This window comes from Syngnathus typhle, linkage group LG5 (assembly GCF_033458585.1).
Source record: "Syngnathus typhle isolate RoL2023-S1 ecotype Sweden linkage group LG5, RoL_Styp_1.0, whole genome shotgun sequence".
Lineage (NCBI taxonomy): Eukaryota > Metazoa > Chordata > Actinopteri > Syngnathiformes > Syngnathidae > Syngnathus > Syngnathus typhle.
Genome location: NC_083742.1, coordinates 7,992,688 through 8,012,225, shown reverse-complemented (window position 1 = coordinate 8,012,225; position 19,538 = coordinate 7,992,688). Strand labels below are relative to the sequence as shown.

General features: G+C 39.9%; 1 protein-coding gene across 2 annotated transcripts; it reads right to left on the bottom strand.

Annotated features, from left to right (window-relative positions):
* Nucleotides 1-887: 887 nt before the first annotated feature.
* Nucleotides 888-18,921, bottom strand: si:dkey-112e17.1 (uncharacterized). Of its 2 annotated transcripts, none has more exons than XM_061278054.1 (7): nucleotides 18,722-18,921; nucleotides 9,525-10,453; nucleotides 7,147-7,198; nucleotides 6,740-6,860; nucleotides 6,326-6,468; nucleotides 2,254-2,475; nucleotides 888-2,187 (listed from the first exon to the last, which is right to left on the bottom strand). In XM_061278054.1, the coding sequence occupies exons 1-7, from the start codon at nucleotides 18,794-18,796 to the stop codon at nucleotides 1,495-1,497; spliced, it is 2,235 nt and encodes a 744-aa protein (XP_061134038.1). In that variant the 5' UTR covers nucleotides 18,797-18,921; the 3' UTR covers nucleotides 888-1,494. The 2 variants fall into 2 exon arrangements, with proteins under 2 accessions (XP_061134038.1, XP_061134039.1); XM_061278055.1 differs by lacking the exon at nucleotides 18,722-18,921 and having other exon boundaries at nucleotides 9,525-9,791; nucleotides 9,878-10,190.
* Nucleotides 18,922-19,538: the final 617 nt, after the last annotated feature.

Below are 19,538 nucleotides of genomic sequence, written 5' to 3'. Positions count from 1 at the left end.
TCAGGGTTCACTTTTTTTTTTTTTTTTTTAGGTTAACCTTTATTTAAACCAGTGCTTCTCAATTATTTTCTGTTACGCCCCCCCCTAGCAAGAAGAAAACTATTCGCGCCCCCCCTCCCCACCGTGACTATCCTAACTTGTCTTGTAAGTCGTAAAATGTTGCACTGTCGCAAACGTGACAGAAGTAACAATGAGAGCGCCACTGCCCCCTGCTGTAGTAAACGCGCAGTTACACTTTATTCTAGTACTGCCAAAAAAAAAGCCTGTTCCCCAGGGTCACACGCGCCCCCCCAGGAATAGCACCGCGCCTCCCCACTATTTGAGAAGCACTGGCCTAGGTGACTGATTCACAATTTGGTTTTGTGCACTGCTCTAAGCCAACAAAGAGAACCAAGCCGCTCCAATCAGGAATTGGTATTAAAGAGGCTTTGGAGTGGTATTTTGCAGTTGCCCCAAAGCGGGAGGTATATTGTTAACTAGCGAAAATGTTTACTCACAGTGTAGAAAGTTTTTTACCTACTGTAGCTGGATGGAAGAGCCATTGCTCACTGTACCTCATAGCAGCGCGCAGGAATGACTCGACTGGACGGGCATTTTAGATGCCTTCACTCAATAACAACAAAAGAGTCTCAGTAACTTTAATATTTGATATAATATAAATATTTGGATTTTACTTTGCCATGAAGCCCCAGTTAGATGCTGGTAGAATACAAGACAACTATTTAGCATCATTCCCTTGTGTTGTACTGTATTGGCATAGCTCAGATTGTTTTTCAGATGATTCTAATTTGTCTTCATAACATAGAATTAAAAAAAAAAAATACTGACAAACTGACTTGTTCCTGTCATATTTGCAATATGTCTTCAATGCACACTATCACCAAACATTTCCACATGAGAATAACAGCCTTTATTAAAATTTCATACTCATTTCACATGTGAAAGTTTTATAAATACTATAGTGATTGCTATATTTTCCACAAGATTTGTCTACTGATGTGCATATATTTTACAGTATTTTGATTTCCCTTTTATAATCCAGTAAAAGTATACACTATGTTTGCGAGCAATAAATGCATGTCCTATTCTTTGTGGAACATTTTTGGGAAATGAGGATTGGGGAGGGGGAAGACTAAGACTTTTATGACGATGATTTTACATAATACAAAATCCACACTGAATGAGTTATTGACAGCTATTGAAGTGTGATGGGTGTAATAATTAATCAAAATGCATAAAACTGACAGGAATCTGCTTTTAAAAGTGGTCCTAAAAGTTGGGGTTTTCAGAAACACGTTTTTCTGCGTCACAAGCTTTTCTTTTTTTTAAACCTCAGCAATAAGGACTTTAGCATCTAGTGAGCAGCATTCAGAAAAAAACAATATATTCCATAAGGTAGCAATCAATTTGCAAAAGTTGATTTCTTCCATTAAAGTAGGTAACATACAAACGATGGTTCAGGAATGCTTCACAGTCTTTTCAGCATTTTGAAGGTCACATGTGGTTGGCCACACTGCACAACACAGCAGGCTGGCTGTGTGGCAACTGGCAGTCATTGATGGTGTTTGGTTCTGTCATGGTGGCAGGTGTATTGGAAGGGAATGGACAAACCCCACCCGACACTTGACTCCCCCATGGCCGCCACTCCAGCCTGACCCTCTCATTCTGAGGGCTGAGGCTGTAGGTGACACCGGCAGGTCTTCTGCTATCAAATGTTCCCTGAACCAGTCCATTCTGAATGGTGGTGCCAGTGGTTTGGCCCAGGTGCTCAGCTGAGACCAGAGGTTGCCGGTCCTCTTCCTCAGAGATGGCAAACACTGGTACATTTATGTGATCGCTCTCCCCTGTGAAATCACGCCTTTTTGTTGCCTGGTTGCTCTCAATGGCAGCCTGGATGCAGGAAGAAGAGACAGAGTTGGGCTCTGGGTGGGAGCTCTGGGTGGAATTGAGATTGATCTTGCTGGTAGGGTCCGCCGTCCCAGAGAGCAGACCAAAGTAAGGCCCTGCGAAGCGGGAACGCCATAGGTTGCTCGCCGAGTTCAGGCGCCGCTGCCTCTGGGCCCCCTGAGCAAGTGGATAGGAAGCATTGCTGATGGACGAGTCAGAGATGGTACTCGTGTCAGTCTTGGTCGCTAGGTGAACATCTGAGAAAACCTTCCTGTTGTCAGACCCCAAACTGGGAGGTGCCTGGAATTGTAAGAGACAAGAGTAGTATGTCGTATGTAAAAACACAGCAATGGTTCTGGTACTGACGCTGTTTATCAGTTTGGTAAAGGGACTGGTAGAGTTCCAGCTGCACCACTTCTTATGGAGTTGCGGCATTGGAGGGAGGAATTCCTGAAAGGTGCGTACGCTCCACGCTCTTGGTCTGGCACAGCTACCACTTGCATTGATGGTAGGACCAGAAGGTGAAGAGGTAGAGTCAGGTGGGGGACTGGGACCAGTGTCACTGTGCCTCAGGAACCGCTCTCTTTGCTAAGACAGCAAAATGTCACGTGAGTAATATATACACAATGCAGGTAGGAAAGTTGTCCAAGGAGCAATTGATTGTGTATTTGTGACAAAATGAAGTGAAACACATCAAGAACTAAGTCAAATATCAGTTGGAATGAGAATAGGAAAACTAGCAATTTAGCCATTTACTTGCATGCACACAAAGCAACAAAAAGCTAATGTTAACGTTTAGAGCCATCATTTCCATCCATCCATCCATCCATCCATCCATCCATCCATCCATCCATCCATCCATCCATCCATCCATCCATCCATCCATCCATCCATCCATCCATTTTCATGTTTGAAGTTGAAATTACAAGAGCCAAGTGGAATTTTTGCTACCTTGCAGCAGTTGTTTGGGCAGCACAATACAAGACACAAAACAAGGGGTGAAAGATTTCATTATGTAGCACAAATATTTGCAGTGGCATTATGCCCAAACATTCAACTGCAGCTACAATGGTCAATGACCTGTACCGTGCAAAAGACTTGTGATTGAAGGAAGCACCCATCTCTAGTAACGAGGTTGGACATTAAGATCAGAAAGAAGTGACTGCACTGATCTTTTTTGAAACTATAACAATTGCCAATCCAACTATCACTAACCTGACTCACTTCGTCCTTAGACCTTCACTTCTCCGTACAGGCTGTTTTGTACTCTGTATTATATGAATGGATTATTGAGAAGGAAGTGCACCAATTTGCTTGGCATGCTCAGTGAAAAAGACGGCCAACTGAGTATGTTTGGCTCACAGTCAGATTCATTATTTATTAAGCCTTTTAAAAATGTCAAATGAACAGAAGGTGCCTTGAACTCTTTCAATTGCTGCGTTTAACAGAAACAGTTCAACTTTGCTGAGTCATTTCCGTACATTGGGTTTCAATTACACTTGTGTTTTATTTACCTTCTGACCCGTTTGGAAAAACATTTGTGAATTGAGACTTTTATTTCTAATACTGTATGAAGATACATGATATACTAAATGTATGTATATGTGCATGTATATTTGTATGTATATGTGCATGTATATTTGTATGTATGTGTGCATGTATATATTTATATATGTATGCATGTGTGCATGTATATATGTTCATGTGTTCATATGTGCATGTGTGCCTGTATATATGTATGTATGTGTGCATGTGTGCATGTGTGCATGTGTGCATGTGTGCATGTGTGCATGTGTGCATGTGTGTATGTATGTATGTATGTACGTACGTACGTACGTACGTATGTATGTATGTACTCTGTCATTTTCAGTCAACTGAAAGTGGCAAAATGGCCACTGCTTGAAATGGGTAGAATTTGCTACTTATTTTATATCCTACAAGTGCAATAACTTGGCCGAGTGAATACCTTGCATACAGATGTGATATATCCACTTCAATTTCCATGATGAACGTGTGATGCTAAACAATCCAACAATCTAGTTTACTGTTGAAATGATTTTGAAGCTATTAATTATTCAATTCAGCTTTATTTTCAAAGTCTAATTATGATTGACAGGCTGGACGTGTGCATGCTACATTATCCTTCGTGATCGGTCAGCTGCTATTATTCCGGGGAGGGTGAAGGTTTTAGGGGTTGCACCCATCAATGGGAGAACAAGTCCAGAATAATCCTTCCCACAGAGTCACTAACAGCTAGCTTTGTCTAGACAAGAATTAGCTGGGGGTTTAAATAAAGTGTTCCTCTGGTCACCAAAGCACCCAGAACACAATGAGTACTTTTAGGTTCGATACCCCAGGTGACAAATCAGCCTCAGACCGGAGTTTGCGTGAGAAATATGGGAGGGAAAGGGGTAAGACATGGAAGATCTCTGTTGAATTAAGGGCAATCGATGGAATGTGTTGGTAACATGCAACATGTTTTCAAAGAAAAAACATGGTTCCATACATTAATTCTTGGCTTGATAAAAAGGACAGATACGCCGTCGAGAAAGTCCAATTTGTCACCTCCTTGCCACCGTTAACCAGTGCAACTTTATATTATATTCAGGGGCGTCTACATCGAGGACACACACAGACAGACCACACACTGTGTGCCAAAGCATGCAGGCAATACACGCACACACAAACACACGCACACACACACACAACTGCTGCTGGGAATCTGGCTCTGTAGATAATACTCCATTAGCCCAGGCGGCAGAAAAGCTTGCCAGTCCTTCAAAAAAGCTGCCAGAACTGTTTATGCCAACGCTTATTCCAGGAGAACACAAAAGCAAGCACGTTTTCCTCACCATATAATGACAGTGTTTTCTCATTGAGGGCTGCAGAGGTTTTTTTTAATAAGTTTAGGCACATGTAAGCCAGTACCATTGTGTGAGTCTTTAACCCCTACCCCACTGAGGGGGCGATCATTTGCCACTGTTGGCAAAGGTAGCAAAATGCTCGTTCATATCAGCGTTTTTTCAAGGTCGCAAATGTTTGCCAAACGCTTGCTAACAGTTTTAGTGTTTTTTTCTTTTCGCTGGGACATTTTGATCATGGAAAGTGGCGAACGACCTTGAACGAATCCTGACAAAGGCAACATTTGCTACCTTCGCACTCGTAAATGTTTGCCGCTCAGTGGGATGGGGGCCTAAATATAAGCGCTGGGTCAATACAGAGCCACAAACATGAACATGCCTTTCGAGGGACGCTGTGTAGAATGTTTGTGATGACATTTTGCTTGCACCTCTGCTGAAGCGATTGTGGTAGGCTTATGGCGTGTAGTCTCTTTGTGGCATCGTAGTGCTTCAAACTTAGGTTGTTGCATTTATTAGTGAACCACTAGATGGCGCAAAATTCTACAAACTGTCCCTTTATTCCACAGAGCCAGGCCGAGAATCAGATTGCAAAGTAAACTGGCATAGGTGCCAGCTCGCCCAAGACCAGGGATGTCAAACTCTGCCCCGCGGGCCACATTTGGCCCACAGTGTAATTATATTTGGCCTGCCAAGACAAATTCTGCATTGACTATGTGTCAAGACTAAAATTACAAATTGTCTTCACTAATAAAGATGCTGCGAGCAAGTTTCATTACCATTTATCTTCGTTTCGTTTTGTTTATTTATTTCAAACATGTGAAAAAACATGTGAAAAAAGAATAAGCTTATTGTACACAATAAAAAGACATGACAAAATACATGCATATACATAAATACACATACAGACATATCTACATATACATATATATATACATATAAAAATATACATATGCATATATATACATATACACATACACATGCACACATCCATACACACAAACTACAAGCGTAGCAATAAAGATATAACCGCAAAAGAACCATAAGTCACATTCACATGTCTGAAAAGGAGTAGGAAGAAGTATAACTTATATAACTTAAGTATAATTTATCTTATTATCAATTAACAGTTTTCACTAGTCTCTGATTTCAAAACTAGTTATTCATCAGTTTGTTGCGTAGACTATACTGTATATATCAGGGATGCCCAAGTCCTCAAGAGCTCCTATCCAGCTTGTTTTAGATGCATCCCGACTGCAACACACTTTTTCCAAAGCTTGCTTATGAGCTGATCATGTGCTGTAGTAGGGCTTCACCTAAAACAGTGTGGATAGGGGCTGTCGAGGACCTAACTTGGGGACCCCTGCTGTATATAATATTAGACGTTCATACATCTATTTGGATCGATAGTCACAATGGCCCCCTGAAGGAAACTATGACTAAATGGATACTCACTTCATCAAGATCGGAAATATGTGATTCAAAGTTAAGGCTGCAAATAACCAATCAGAATTCAGATAATGTGTCAGTGTTTTTCACGCTATGTCTAAAAGCCATACTGCCATGAAAGCAGGTCTTACTGTGCGTGGGGAGAAGGATGGACTATTTGGGCTCGGTGCTGATGATATGATGAACACCTCATCTGGACCAATATCAAGCTCGGCCAAACCATTGGAGGAAATGTCCAATTCTCTATTCTGGGAAGTGTCACCACCAACACTCACTGAGGAAAGAGTTAAATATCATGCAGAAATACAATATAATATAGCATGTACAAAGAAGGATTTTTTTTATCCCTTTCAAATCCTTTTCAAACTGTATTCAATTGAATAAACCACAAAGACGCTACTGTATTTAATGGTCAAGCATTAGGGTCGCTGTTGTGCCCCCTCAACTGATCATTAGCAAATTGGAGAACTCATGGCGCCAAACAACCATTCAGACTCACACTTAAGGACAATTTGGTGGTCATAGGTCACACTGGTTGTTCTCACCTGTGTGCGGTGGGCTGTACTTGTTTGCCTGATCCCCGATCAACTCCTGGTTGGGATGACTCTCAGCCATCGGTTGTAGCTCACTTACCTCCACCCTAATGTTCTGAACTGCCTCTGGCACCTACAGCACAACACGGCAGGTCAAGCTGAAACCGCAAAACTGGCAACAATGCTTTAGGGTTTCTGTATGGTGAGTTGCTCAACACAACATAGTAACCCTTTGAAAGTACTTTTTTTGCTTTTGAATATTCAATGCATGTTTGAGCAAGTGAGAGCATTAAAAAAAATGTGCCACGACCACTCAGTTTATTCCCTGTTAGACAAATACGGTTTTGTTTTGGCTGAATTCAATTGACATTAGTAAAGCGAGGAAACAACAGAAAAAAAGTGTCGTGTTGTGGATGTACCTCAGTGCTGGTGGATGTGCAGGAGCTCTCTCTTTTCAGACAGAGTTTGGGCCTGTAAGTAAAAACAACTTCTTTTTTTTTTTTTTCAAAACGTTTCGAGCGTCTTTGTTTTGTGTATATAATCGGATTTACGGCGGTTTCATTGAAGCAATTGGTAAAATGAGATTCCTACACCATTTTCACTATTAACAGTAGATACAGTACACGTCTAATTTGATTACACTTAGACTAGGTGACATCTATGGCAACTACTAACTAATGGGGTATTTTCGATAACATTGTCAACATAACTGCCCATCTATTCACCCATTTTCAGTTGCGTTTTCATCCCTTTCTTAACTCTCAAATGAGCAAATGAAGCATGCTGAAATATTTGAACAAGTACCCTCTTATTAAAAATTGCTCTTACAGCTGAATGAGTCCATTACCAAACACCGGTCAACTGAGGGGAACGCCTGCTGCGACTCTTTCCCACCTTTGGCTGTTTTCTTACCAGAAGGGGCCTTGGGCGTTAATCTCAGCACCACTTTGCAACAGTCAAGACCTTGCCGCTCTCATCATCTTCTACTGATTTGTAGGAAGTCGTTTAAAATAATAAGAAACACTTCAAGAGGAAAAGGCTTTCACGGAGGCTGCTCGTGTGCTTTCATTAACATGCATTTCCTGCCTTTCAAATAATTTGGCTTGTTACTGTTGATTGTGGTTTCATTTTATTGAACATGTGCTTTTAATTTCCTCATCATAAATAGTTTGAACCTGAGGAGTTACCTGGCAGATTAAACACACTAGCCCTGATTTACTGAAGTGCTCAAAAAGGATGCAAACTTGTCTTGGCACACAAACTGATGGGGTGTTGCGTGTTGTGGAAGGAGTATAATTGCTTGATTTAGCATGCAGAATGTAATTGATCAAATTTGACGCAAATTGCAGTGGCTGATAGCACATCTGTGATTGGCTGTCGGCCAGTTCAGCGTGTACCCTGCCACTTGCCAAAAATCAGCTGAGATAAGCTGAACTGAGGAAATGCCATACAGAAGATGGATGGATGGAGCCGTAAAAAGAACATGTGAAACGCCGGTGTATCGCAACCACCAGATTAGTGCGGGGGGGAAAGAGAGACGGGAAAACTCTTTCATCCGTGGAAACAATTTTGAAATGCCACCGAAAACGATTGACACATACCACCTTCTATTTAGGGAAGGCGTTCTGAAGCTTCTGAATGATCCAAGGCTGGTGATCATGAGAGCCGACTAATGCATACTGATTATTGCAAAGGGCTGCCAGTTTAATATTCACTTCAGAAAGAACAAATTTGCTCACATTACCTGGAACTATCGTTGTTGGAAAATCAATGATATGTGAAGACTCTCATTATGTTAATCATTTCTCATAATAGTTTAAAGATGAATTAAGTAAGTTGAAAACAGATATCACTATACAACACTTTTAGAAATATAAACCTCGGCAAATATTTAAATTTTACCTCCACAACACCAAGAATATCACAATGTATCATATGATGATTATATGGTGATTTCAGCGCACTGTTGCACTGGTGGTGGCTTCTCCCTGAGCAGTTTGCCAGCTATAATGTCCCATATATCAGCTTATGTAGCATGGGCACATATGTACATCCAATTGCCAGGCACTACAGACGAGTTAAATGAAACAAAGCATGGCTTTTAGGCCTTTGCTGACCTAACTCTACACTCTCCTTGCTCTGGCTCAGAAGGGAAAAAAAAACATCTTCTTCAAACTAGTAATAGTATTACAAACCACTTAGCTCCCACAATTTGTATATCATTTTTAATCATGTTGATCTCTTTTTAAACGATTTTATTACGAGCGTATGTCTTCATAATTTGTTTTTCTTTTCTCTAATGCTTTAAATGTTTTATGTAAGGCACTTTGTCTTGTACGTGCTCTACAACTAAACTTGCCTTGCCTATTGTGTCTTGCGATGGACAAGCTAGTAAATTATACCCCTTGACTATATGACAATGCTACTGGCACCAAACCCAATTTTCTTTCTCCGTGTTGTGCATTTTTCACCTCAGTTCCCCGCCCATTCAGTTTCAGGCGGCCTGTTTTGAGTGCAGGAATTGAGGCCAGGTGCTGTACCTTGAATGCCGCACTGATTATGGTGAGAAAGCTTCACATCAAGAGAGCCGCACTGTTGCTGCCAAACCGAACTAATCACCACATCACGAACTGGGACTTCCAGCTGAGTCAACATTACACATTTGTGTATGTGCTAGGCTGAGGATTTACTATTAAACCAGCACACTTTCAACCATGGAAGAAAAAGAGATGCCTTGTTAAAAAACAAAAATAAAGGGGTAGGTCACTATCGTGTTTTCTAAGTTAACAGATATTACCTGAATATGCCGCAGAGAACACTGGTAAGTATCAAAGTGAAGAAGGCAGCTCCACTCACAGCAGCCAGTAGAAAGTCTACCTTGGCAGATGTGGAAACAAAGCTTGCCCGTTCCCCACCTGGCTTGGTCAAATTGTTGTAGTGGAAGAGAAGAGCAAAGCCCCGACCCCAGTGAGTGGTTGTGATGAGCTCCATGATTACCTCCACCATCTCCTGATTAGAGCCAAACATCAACTGGCTGCGAGGAGGTCGGTTTGACCCACAGAACCTTGAGGAAAAGGTGATGAGATCAGAGATATAAAGGACATCATGGGGACAGGCGTCAAGCCCTGACTGCTGCGTCTCAGGGCTCACAGGTGTCGTGTCAGTGGATTGTGGCAAAATCGTGCTTGGCATGGAACCAGGGTTGAGGTCCATGCCAAGACGAGAAGAGGAGGCCGTGTTGATGGCCTTATCTGTATTTGACACGGCTCCAGGATGGAGAAGAGGAGCCGTAGGGGGGAATGTAAGGCTATAGGAACCATCTATAGATCTTTTGGCTGAGTTTGACACTTTGGTTGACTCTTCGTGGACCACCACCGGCTCCATCTCACTGTCTTGAGAGGACTGCTGAATCTCTGGGGCATCCCTCTGATCGATCTGATCACTATTTTCTGATAAAGGCTCATCCAATGCCAAACTGCTCGGGGCATAATTCAACTCATCTCCATCATCATCCTCATAGCTAGAAATGACTGAGTATTGTGGGGAGGGCTTGTGGCTTTCAAAAACGTCAAAGTCAAATATTTCAAGAATAAGCTGATAATCCACAGGTACAAAAAACTGCCAAACACAATGGGTCCCAGAAGAGTAGTTGTAAGGGAAGCCAGGAGAGAGTATCAGTCCTTGTGCATCCACCACATCCACCTTGGCTCCACAGTCAAAGTACACCTGCAAAATAGATTATGAGAGTCAAAACCCTTCCCTAATGTTGGCTAGTTCTGAGGCGCATAAAGCTATGTTCAACAACTTGGAAATAAATTTGAAGCAATGTGAATAATATTGCGCTAACTAAAATCAAACTGTTACATAAAAACATGCCAATACTTTTGATGGTAGCGCTTTAAAATCTCAGCACCACATTTATCTTACGGCGTCTGTACAATTTTGTATTCAAAGAAAGCATTTTGGACTTGCTTTAGCTATTTCTTTTCCTGCAGATCTTTGAATATGGAAGTTTGTCTGCTTTCCCGTAAAAGGAAGAATGCTTCCTTTAAGTGGTAGGACATGTTTTTATATATTCTATCTACAACGGTTTTAACAAAATGTACGGTAAACTTTATACTGTTTACCATAAAGACTGAATCTAGTCATTTTCTCTCTCAACAAAGCATATGCAACAATCTACAAGGTTAACGTGAAAGGTTTGGATACCACAAATCATTTATTTTGGGCTCAAATATTTGACTGTTCATCTACACAAAGAGACGTTGTTTAATGGAACTTCACCAACCTCCGTTTGTATTTACAATTTTATTAAGTATGTTGGCTATATTACCCTCCTAAAGATGATTAATGTTTTTTCAATATTGGTCACAGTGTTATTAAGTTCTCAATGTCGATGGTACAAGCAACCAGGTTATATCATCAAATAATACCCTTGATTGAAGTCTAATAGTTCCTTAATATAAAGCAGCTTGGAACTGAACTATTCAACTGTTCTGCCTTTATATTAAGGCTCAGGGCGGGTTGCTTGGGTGACCTGAGGGATCTTTTTTTTTTTTTTTTTCTTTTTTTTTTTTTTTTGAACACACTTGGAGTAATTCTTTACAGGTGGTTGGGGAAGGAGGGAGACCTGGGGTCTAAGCAAAGGCAGATGTGTGGCTGGGCCAGGGAAAAAAACATCAGCACTTTGTAGGAGACTTTGTGTTTATGAGTTTTCAGTTAGTCTCACTTTTGGTCCGTGGGAATAACCCAGATCGACAAACCCCGAGACCAGACAGGTAACAAACAATGTGTAATTTAGACTGGACTAAAGAAAATGGATGGATGGATGGATGGATGGATGGATGGATGGATGGATGGATGGATGGATGGATGGATGGATGGATGGATGGATGGATGGATGGATGGATGGATGGATGGATGGATGGATGGATGGATGGATGAAGGCATACTGTATCAGACCGACCTGAGAAAATAATTTGTTTTGGGGAGTGGGAGAGGGCAAAGGGAAAACATGAGTCTCGAGTTATGAATCTAGAGAGGCAAATTAACAATCTCTCAGTAGATACAATTTAACAGAATGGTGAAACACTTTATCTGCACTTCCACCTGCCTTAGCTCCCGTACATTGTTTACCCCAGTGAACGAGAAGATAGCCTCCTCATGTTTACAAGTGGGGGAACAGGATCTGACTTTGGCATGTGTTTATGCACAAGGGCTGCATGATATTTTTCTGCCAAAACTAACATTACTGTTGTCCCACTTGTCACTGTCCAGTTGATGGTGAGATAGTTTTGTGGCTTCATGTGTAGTATCCTAAGTGGATGACTGTTTACCTAATAGCCTTTATGGGTTCAACTAAGCCTCAGTTACTCAGTTACCCGGCTACAAGCCTGGAGTGCTACTGAGTGGGCAGTGCAAGTGCAGCATGTCATGCTCTAATGCAATTGCCTCCAAACGTCAATTACTAAAGTTATTGACTGAGAAAAACTTCAATTAGGGAAGGAAGCTGATATTATTGATACATTTTCCCCAAAGGAACTCTTGGTTACGCTCTGCAAATATATAGTTTGTACTTGTAGTCAACAGTTTTTTTTTTTTGTTTTTTTGTTTGGATACACCACCTCAATAAATTTGATTGAACAATTATGATGAATGACATTTTCAGTTCATCACACTAATATCTCATTTACTATTTGAGAATTATATTATTTTTTGTAGAGTACCTCCATTGTATGGGGGGGTTAAACATTTGGACATATAATCGTTTACACACTGTGTTTAGGGTCATTCATAATTTTCATTGTGAAGTGCAGTATCATTTAAATCATTTGTCTGAATGTGAGAAGAGAGTATAGATCCAACACTTCACAATTTATCTTTTTTTTTTGTCATCTTCACTGCCTCTCCAGCACACCCTCCAAGAACTCCAAAAAGGGTTGATACAATAGATATATAAAAAATATATCTAATTTAGTTGCAATGAATGAGAATAAGAATACACTGAGATTCTTATTTTGCAGCAGGAAAATTTTAATTATTTCATTACGTAATAAAAATGTAATTTCTTCAGGTAGACGTTAAATATCGCAGTAAGATAGGCATTGCTTCAATCAACAACCATATTGCACATTGCACATTTTTCCAAATATCGTGCAGTATAGGCACATACAACAGTCAGGTCCTAGTCGTGTGGGAGCAAGCTATTTCCTTCCATTTCCTTCCAATGTTACCTCATTTGTGAAATTCATACTCTGGGCAACACTTTGATTCAGAATTTCCATTATTGCATCGATAATCTATGTAGTCATGCCAAAAAAGCCAGTTGCATTGAACTATAAGCCGATTTGAGTCTCGGAGTCTTTGGAGCAAGGTTGCGCAATAGGGTGAACCTATTCACAATGTGTCAAGAAGAGGAGTATAGTGGTTCCATTCTAAAGCTGAACTAGACAACCTCTAGTAAGTTATTCAATTGGATGATCTATTAGTTTTCATTTTTACTAAGTATAGCTTTTAAAGAGGCTAAAAATGTAAAGAAATGTTTAAATGACGAGAATGTACTGTCTCTCCCACTGTGATAGGGAGCTGGGAGGTCCCCTGCACTGGGATGTGCATGGTAGACTACACATGAAGGGGCCCCAGAGTGCAACAGTGTCCAATGGAAATGGGACATTCTTATAATGCCAAACATCTTAGTTCTGTTACATCACAGGTCTCTCTACTGGCGGGCCGCTAATTATTCAAAGATGCCTTTTCTCATGGCACAACAATGGGCTGCAGTGCCGTTTTGGTGAGCGATAATATTTTAATGAAGTGATGCTAATCAGTTGAAGGCAAGCTGAAAGTTTATATAAGAACCAACAGGTCATTGCGACCCAGTTGTGAGATTGATCGGCTGGCTCCTCTGGATGGATGGAAGGAATAGTTGGAGATCAACTGAAAACAATGATATGAAAAGGCCAGACTTGTTAAGTGAAACCTAGGACGAGCTTGCCGTTGGCGGGCTTGATAAGAGGCAACGTGTTAAAATTTTTATTTTAGATCATTACGTATTAAAATCAGAAGAAATACATGTAGTCCGTAATGAGGCTCGTAAAAGGATGTACCTATTGGTAAAAATGAAAACAATAAAAATAAAGTGTGTATTGAATGTAAAGCTGGTATTAGAAAAGCGTTGGTGTAATTATAAAGACAAACAAAACTATGGCTATACGGTATTGGACCTCTGACTTAATAGGATTAAGCCACACGTCGGCAATCTGACAGTCTAAATGTTTGGCTGCAAAAGGGATTTTTTTTTTTTCTTTCACCACCCAAGCTGACGACACCACTGTGAAAACTTTGCAACATGAGCTGGCTTCTGCTGAACCACACACACTCATCTGGCTCATAAACAGGCTGGCGGGCCTCTCAAAAGGGGGCAGGAATCCTCACCAGGCCTGTTTACTGGAGGAGAAAAGTGGCACTGCTTCACAGGCTAGCGCTTCAGCAGCAGCAGCAGTCCGTTCAGAACATCAATCATGTTGTTTTTTTTCTTCAGTGATTGCTCAGGACTGCATAGCACCCAACTAACTTCAAATTTTGTTAACCTCTTTTCTTTATCTTTTAACCCCCAAAAACATTTGCATTTTGACAGTAAAACTTACAAGAAATAAATCATAATGATTCTCAGCAGGAACAAATACAAAATGTTGTACTGTTTATACACATTGAAAATGTATACATTGAGTGAATTTGTGACTAATAAGCTAAAACTACTCAAAAGCTGTTTTAACTGTGCTTTAGTGTCAATTTCTAACGAAACTTTTTCTACAATAAATACTTCCATGTTAAATTGTGTCATTATATATTGAACTGATTACCTGATCCTATATCAGAAATTTGGACGTATCAGATGATTCCAGAAATTTAGAGAAGTTTAAGTAAATTAACCCACACATCAATATTTTGTGTATCTCCTTGCAATATGCCAATATCAGAGATGACAGAAAATATATAAAGTCTTACAGCTGTGGTAAGCACAAAAACACCTTTTTAACACACACACCTCGCCTGTGATGTCAATGACCCCCGAGGTGGGCATGTCAAGCTCGGAGTATACAAACAACCAAATTAAGCCCTGGCATTTCCAGAGTCGCCCTCGGTGTCCACTCAGGAGAGGGAAAGTGCGGGGGAGACAGAGGGACATAGAAAGAGTGAGTGAGTGAGTGAGTGAGTGAGTGAGTGAGTGAGTGAGTGAGTGAGTGAGTGAGTGAGTGAGTGAGTGAGTGAGTGAGTGAGTGAGTGAGTGAGTGAGTGAGTGAGTGAGTGAGTGAGTGAGTGAGTGAGTGAGCAGATGCAGGTTCTGCCTTTCATGACTGCAGCATAAACCTATTAAAATATTTTCTCTAGGAGCTTCTACTGCTGTGAAAATGAGCCGGTGAAACCCTGTAGAGAGTAGTTATCATTCACACACATGGTTAAAAGCAATTTTAAGAAATTGCTTCCAGATCTCTGATTATAACCTACTGTATCAAACAACACCTCCACTGAAAATCTCTACTGTGTAGTTCCATACTCTTCTCGTGGACTTAAAGTTTACAACATCATCATCATCATACAGATCATTATTCAGTCTTTTGTGTCCTCCTGATAAAAGTGTTGAAATAAAGGCAATTGTGTTTTTGTATCTTATGTCAATCCCAATTTTAATCAAATTATCAAAAAAAGAATGGATGGATGGATGGATGGATGGATGGATGGATGGATGGATGGACGGACGGACGGACGGACGGACGGACGGACGATCCTATCAGTGGAAAGGATGACTTGATGGACGTCCACTAAGGATTTCTGCCAAGGCTTATCCTTTCGATCGAAAAAATCGATAGATAAAAGAATTTTGCTGCAGATACAGGACATATGTTATAATTAAATTCTTCATTGAATTCTATAAATACAAAATCTATCAAATGTGCATTAGTTTACAAACACTAGCACCATCTACAGGAGGGGAACCTGTGAACTTTTGTTATCATTTTTGCATATTTTCAATTATCTCCCAAGCCTTCCATTTTAGTCTGTTTCTTGCTCACACACACACACACACACACTATGTCCAGTATTGCATCAGTCGGTAATTCATGGAGTGAGACTGCTAGCACTACTAATTGTTACATAGAGCTTAAACAATGTCCAATTTTGCAGGTCCATTTCAGTAGTTAGATTAAAACATATTTCATGCTCCAGTGACTATTTGCATGTGGGGTTTGGTGAAAGCAATCTAGAGAATGTGTGCTCATGGTAATGAAGCAACATGTCACCCAGTACAACACTTTGGCTCATTGATGTGTCTTTGATAGTTTTTGAACAATGGAGCTCTGTAGCAAAGGGGAATCCATCAGACTCTGGATGCACTTGTTAGTCGCTTCCACCCAAGATTGGAGTTGGCCTCGTCAGTAGATTTGCTGACAATAGAAACACTATATAACGCTGAACTTGTGTTCACAAAACAGATTTATATGATGCACTCACAATGACCTGGATGGGTTTAAAAGAAAAAAAAAAGTCTGCCTCTAAATTCCGACTATTGTCTTCATGACACAAGCTATCAACTCAGTGTCCTATAGCCTTTCCAGGATCACTTCATCATGTACTAAGAAAGTAATGTTACAAACCTTTCTCTTTTCAAGCGAGATGGTATCTTAGTGCCCTATTCATGTTCAACTGTGAGAGACTGATTTCAGTTCATTCAAGGGAGGAATCATGACAAACAAAGTTCACTCAGTTCAACCGGGGATGAATGGCCCCCTCAATTGTAAATCAAGCATTCAGACAACCACTGCAAGGCATCATAATAAAATCGGTACATACGTATCCCTGAAATAAAATGAACTGACAGTGACCACTGTTTCTTTCTGATGGGGATTGAGTAAATCCAGAGCTTGTTTATGCTGTTCCAAAAATCAACTTAATACAAAAGGGGAGCAGTGGACAAAGCCGTCATTTAGCATGCCCCCTCAGGCAGAAAATTGCAAAGATAGTGAGCACCCTATACATACAGGAACTAAAACTGCTGCTGAGCCGCCATTGCCCATCAGCGGAAAGGACGACTCTTGACAGATGGAAACCCTCTAAGGATCTCTGCCAGGGTTTATCCTTTGGTATGTCGACACCAGTAAACATGGCAAACATTAAATCTCTACCACATAAAGCAAACTAGTGGAGCAGAAAGGACCTACTTTTGAAGCAAACTGTACGCCATTAGACAAACACACCTCTATGTTTGTCTCATCATCAAGACCTACGTACAAGTATTTAGTGGCAAATTAAGGAAAATGTTGAAAATGTAATCTAGGGATATCGCTATCAATATATATTTAGAATGGACTTTTTTTTATCCATTAATTGAACAATCAGATGCAATTTTATTAATATTCAAGTGTAAAAGCACTTTCCTTGATTTACTTTTCATTGAAAATATTTTGTTTATTAGATATTATGTATTAATTAAAAATAACATCGAAACTCAGAGTTACGTAAAATCACATAAGAAAGAGTTGTTGTTTTCCAAAGTAAAATCTGAAGATTTGGGCAATGTTTTCTTGAAAATGTCTCCTGAGATTACTCAATCACTAAAAGGAGGAGATTTGACAATTGATTTGTTGTTGATTAATTGTTTCATTTTGACACCTCTCATGTGATCTTGCAATGTAAACAAGTAGTATAACAATTCCAGAGTGACCACCTTGAGCCAGATCCCCATCCAAATATATTTAGTTCTTTATCTAAAAAAAAAAAAACAATGTAGTTTTAAATCTGAGTAGTTTTCAAGACAACAAGAGTATTCTTTGAAATGACAATTCAAGTGACTTTTTTTCAAAAAGACAAACAATATGCCTTGTGACATTTCACCCCCCCCCCCCCCCCCCAAAATGAGATTGACTGTATAAAGCTTAGTCTGGCATCATAGCTGTGAGCACACTTGACCCAATTGCTTAAATGACTCAATTAAGGAGTAAGATTAATAAGATATGCAATGGAGTGGGAGAAATTGTAATTTCTACTTTATTGTTTTAACCAAATAAAATGTTAGAGATTCCAAGTTAGAAACACTTCCAACTTAAGTGGCAACTGGCTCAGTGACAAATAAATGTGACTCAGAGTTGACCCCTTACTGTTTACACAATTGTTGATCAAAGATAAATCTTTTTTAAACGCAATGTTTTGGAGCTTGTAGCAATTAGGTGTGCACAACATAAAACTGTTCACATTACAGTTTTCATTTCATTCAGCAAATAAAACTTTGGATTCTTCTGCTCAAATATGGAGTAGGGAAATAAAACAATAATCCTAATCAAATTCATGAAAGTTTTGGCAATTTTAGATTTTGTCAACATGCTCCGATAGGATTGGAATTCAAATTATGCTGGCACTGACACTGATTTGCAACGAAGAGCATTCATAAAATGATGGAATCTCACATTTTGAAAACTAAACTAAATAAAAATTGATTTAAACGTGCCACTTAAGCAAAACTCAAGAAAAAAGCGTTTTCCTATGTAGTTTCGCAATTCAGCGTGAATTTACTTCATGACCCCCTGCACACTAATCCTCGAACATTTAAAAAAAAAAAAAGAGGAAAAAAAAGCACATAATGAATGAATATTATCTTTTGAGTGAGCGTCTTTCTATTAAGATAGCGGTTGTAATTTCTGGATTTGGAATGTTATGAAACAACAGACAAGCACTGAAAATGAATTGAGACAAGTGCTCTGATTCGTGTAGTGCATGCCATGCCTACTTGTAATGTGCTCGCTGCAGCTTCCTTAAACGCTTATTTTTCTTGGGTGGATAGTGGCTATAGTTATTTTTTCAAGGCGCAAACAAATGTTCAATATAAATATTTACGAATTGAGTTAATGCCTTCTCGGTGCAACAGATTCTTAAGTAGGGCGAAAAGATCAAACTTGACAATACGTTTTACACTGTAAAATTTACAGTGGCCATACTTACTTTTTGGGCAACGCATCCCATCAGGAAAAGTAGATAAGCTGTGATAAAAACATGCGCTCCAATGCTAGTAGTCATTTTTCTCCAATAGTTTTGAATTAATGCGACGCACAGTGATCCGTCTCCCGTTCCTCTTCCCTCTCGTTCACCTGAAGTATCGGGAGCGCGCTTCCATCGTTCATGACGCCTACACAGAACCCAGACCCCCCTACCACTCAAATATGGCTTGACCACATCCTTTACAACAATGCAATTTGAAACCCACAAACACTAAGTTTGAATTGGATTGAACGGGTTATGATTTATAGAGTTCTTGCAATATTCTGCAGGAGATGCATGCATCATGCATGAGAGGTTGCAGCACCTGTCACTATTGACTTTTGGGATCTGTAGTTGTCTGACTTAGTTTAATCTTAAAATGAATGAAATACAGTAGATAAGCGTGGGGTGATGACAATTTGAGCTCTGACAAGAACGGTTTACGTGTTGTTGTTTTTATTTTGTTTGCCACTATAAGCCTATAAAATGTGTCCCTTGTTTGTTGCAATAAATACTAGCAACATAGAGTTACTCAGTGTTACACCGAGGTTTGGTCAGCAAGCAATAAGAAAAATACTATTTTATATTATGTCAAAATAATTACATATCGTCGACGAAACTATGCGTTATATTTTAGTACGTGTGGTAACTGTTTTATATGTGTCGTAGGTCTTTTTTTTAAATACCGCTAGATGGTGCCACCGTACACTTTGTAATATTTCTAAAGCATTCAAACGTCAGAAATTTACATTTTAAATCCATCGACAACCTTGATAGATTG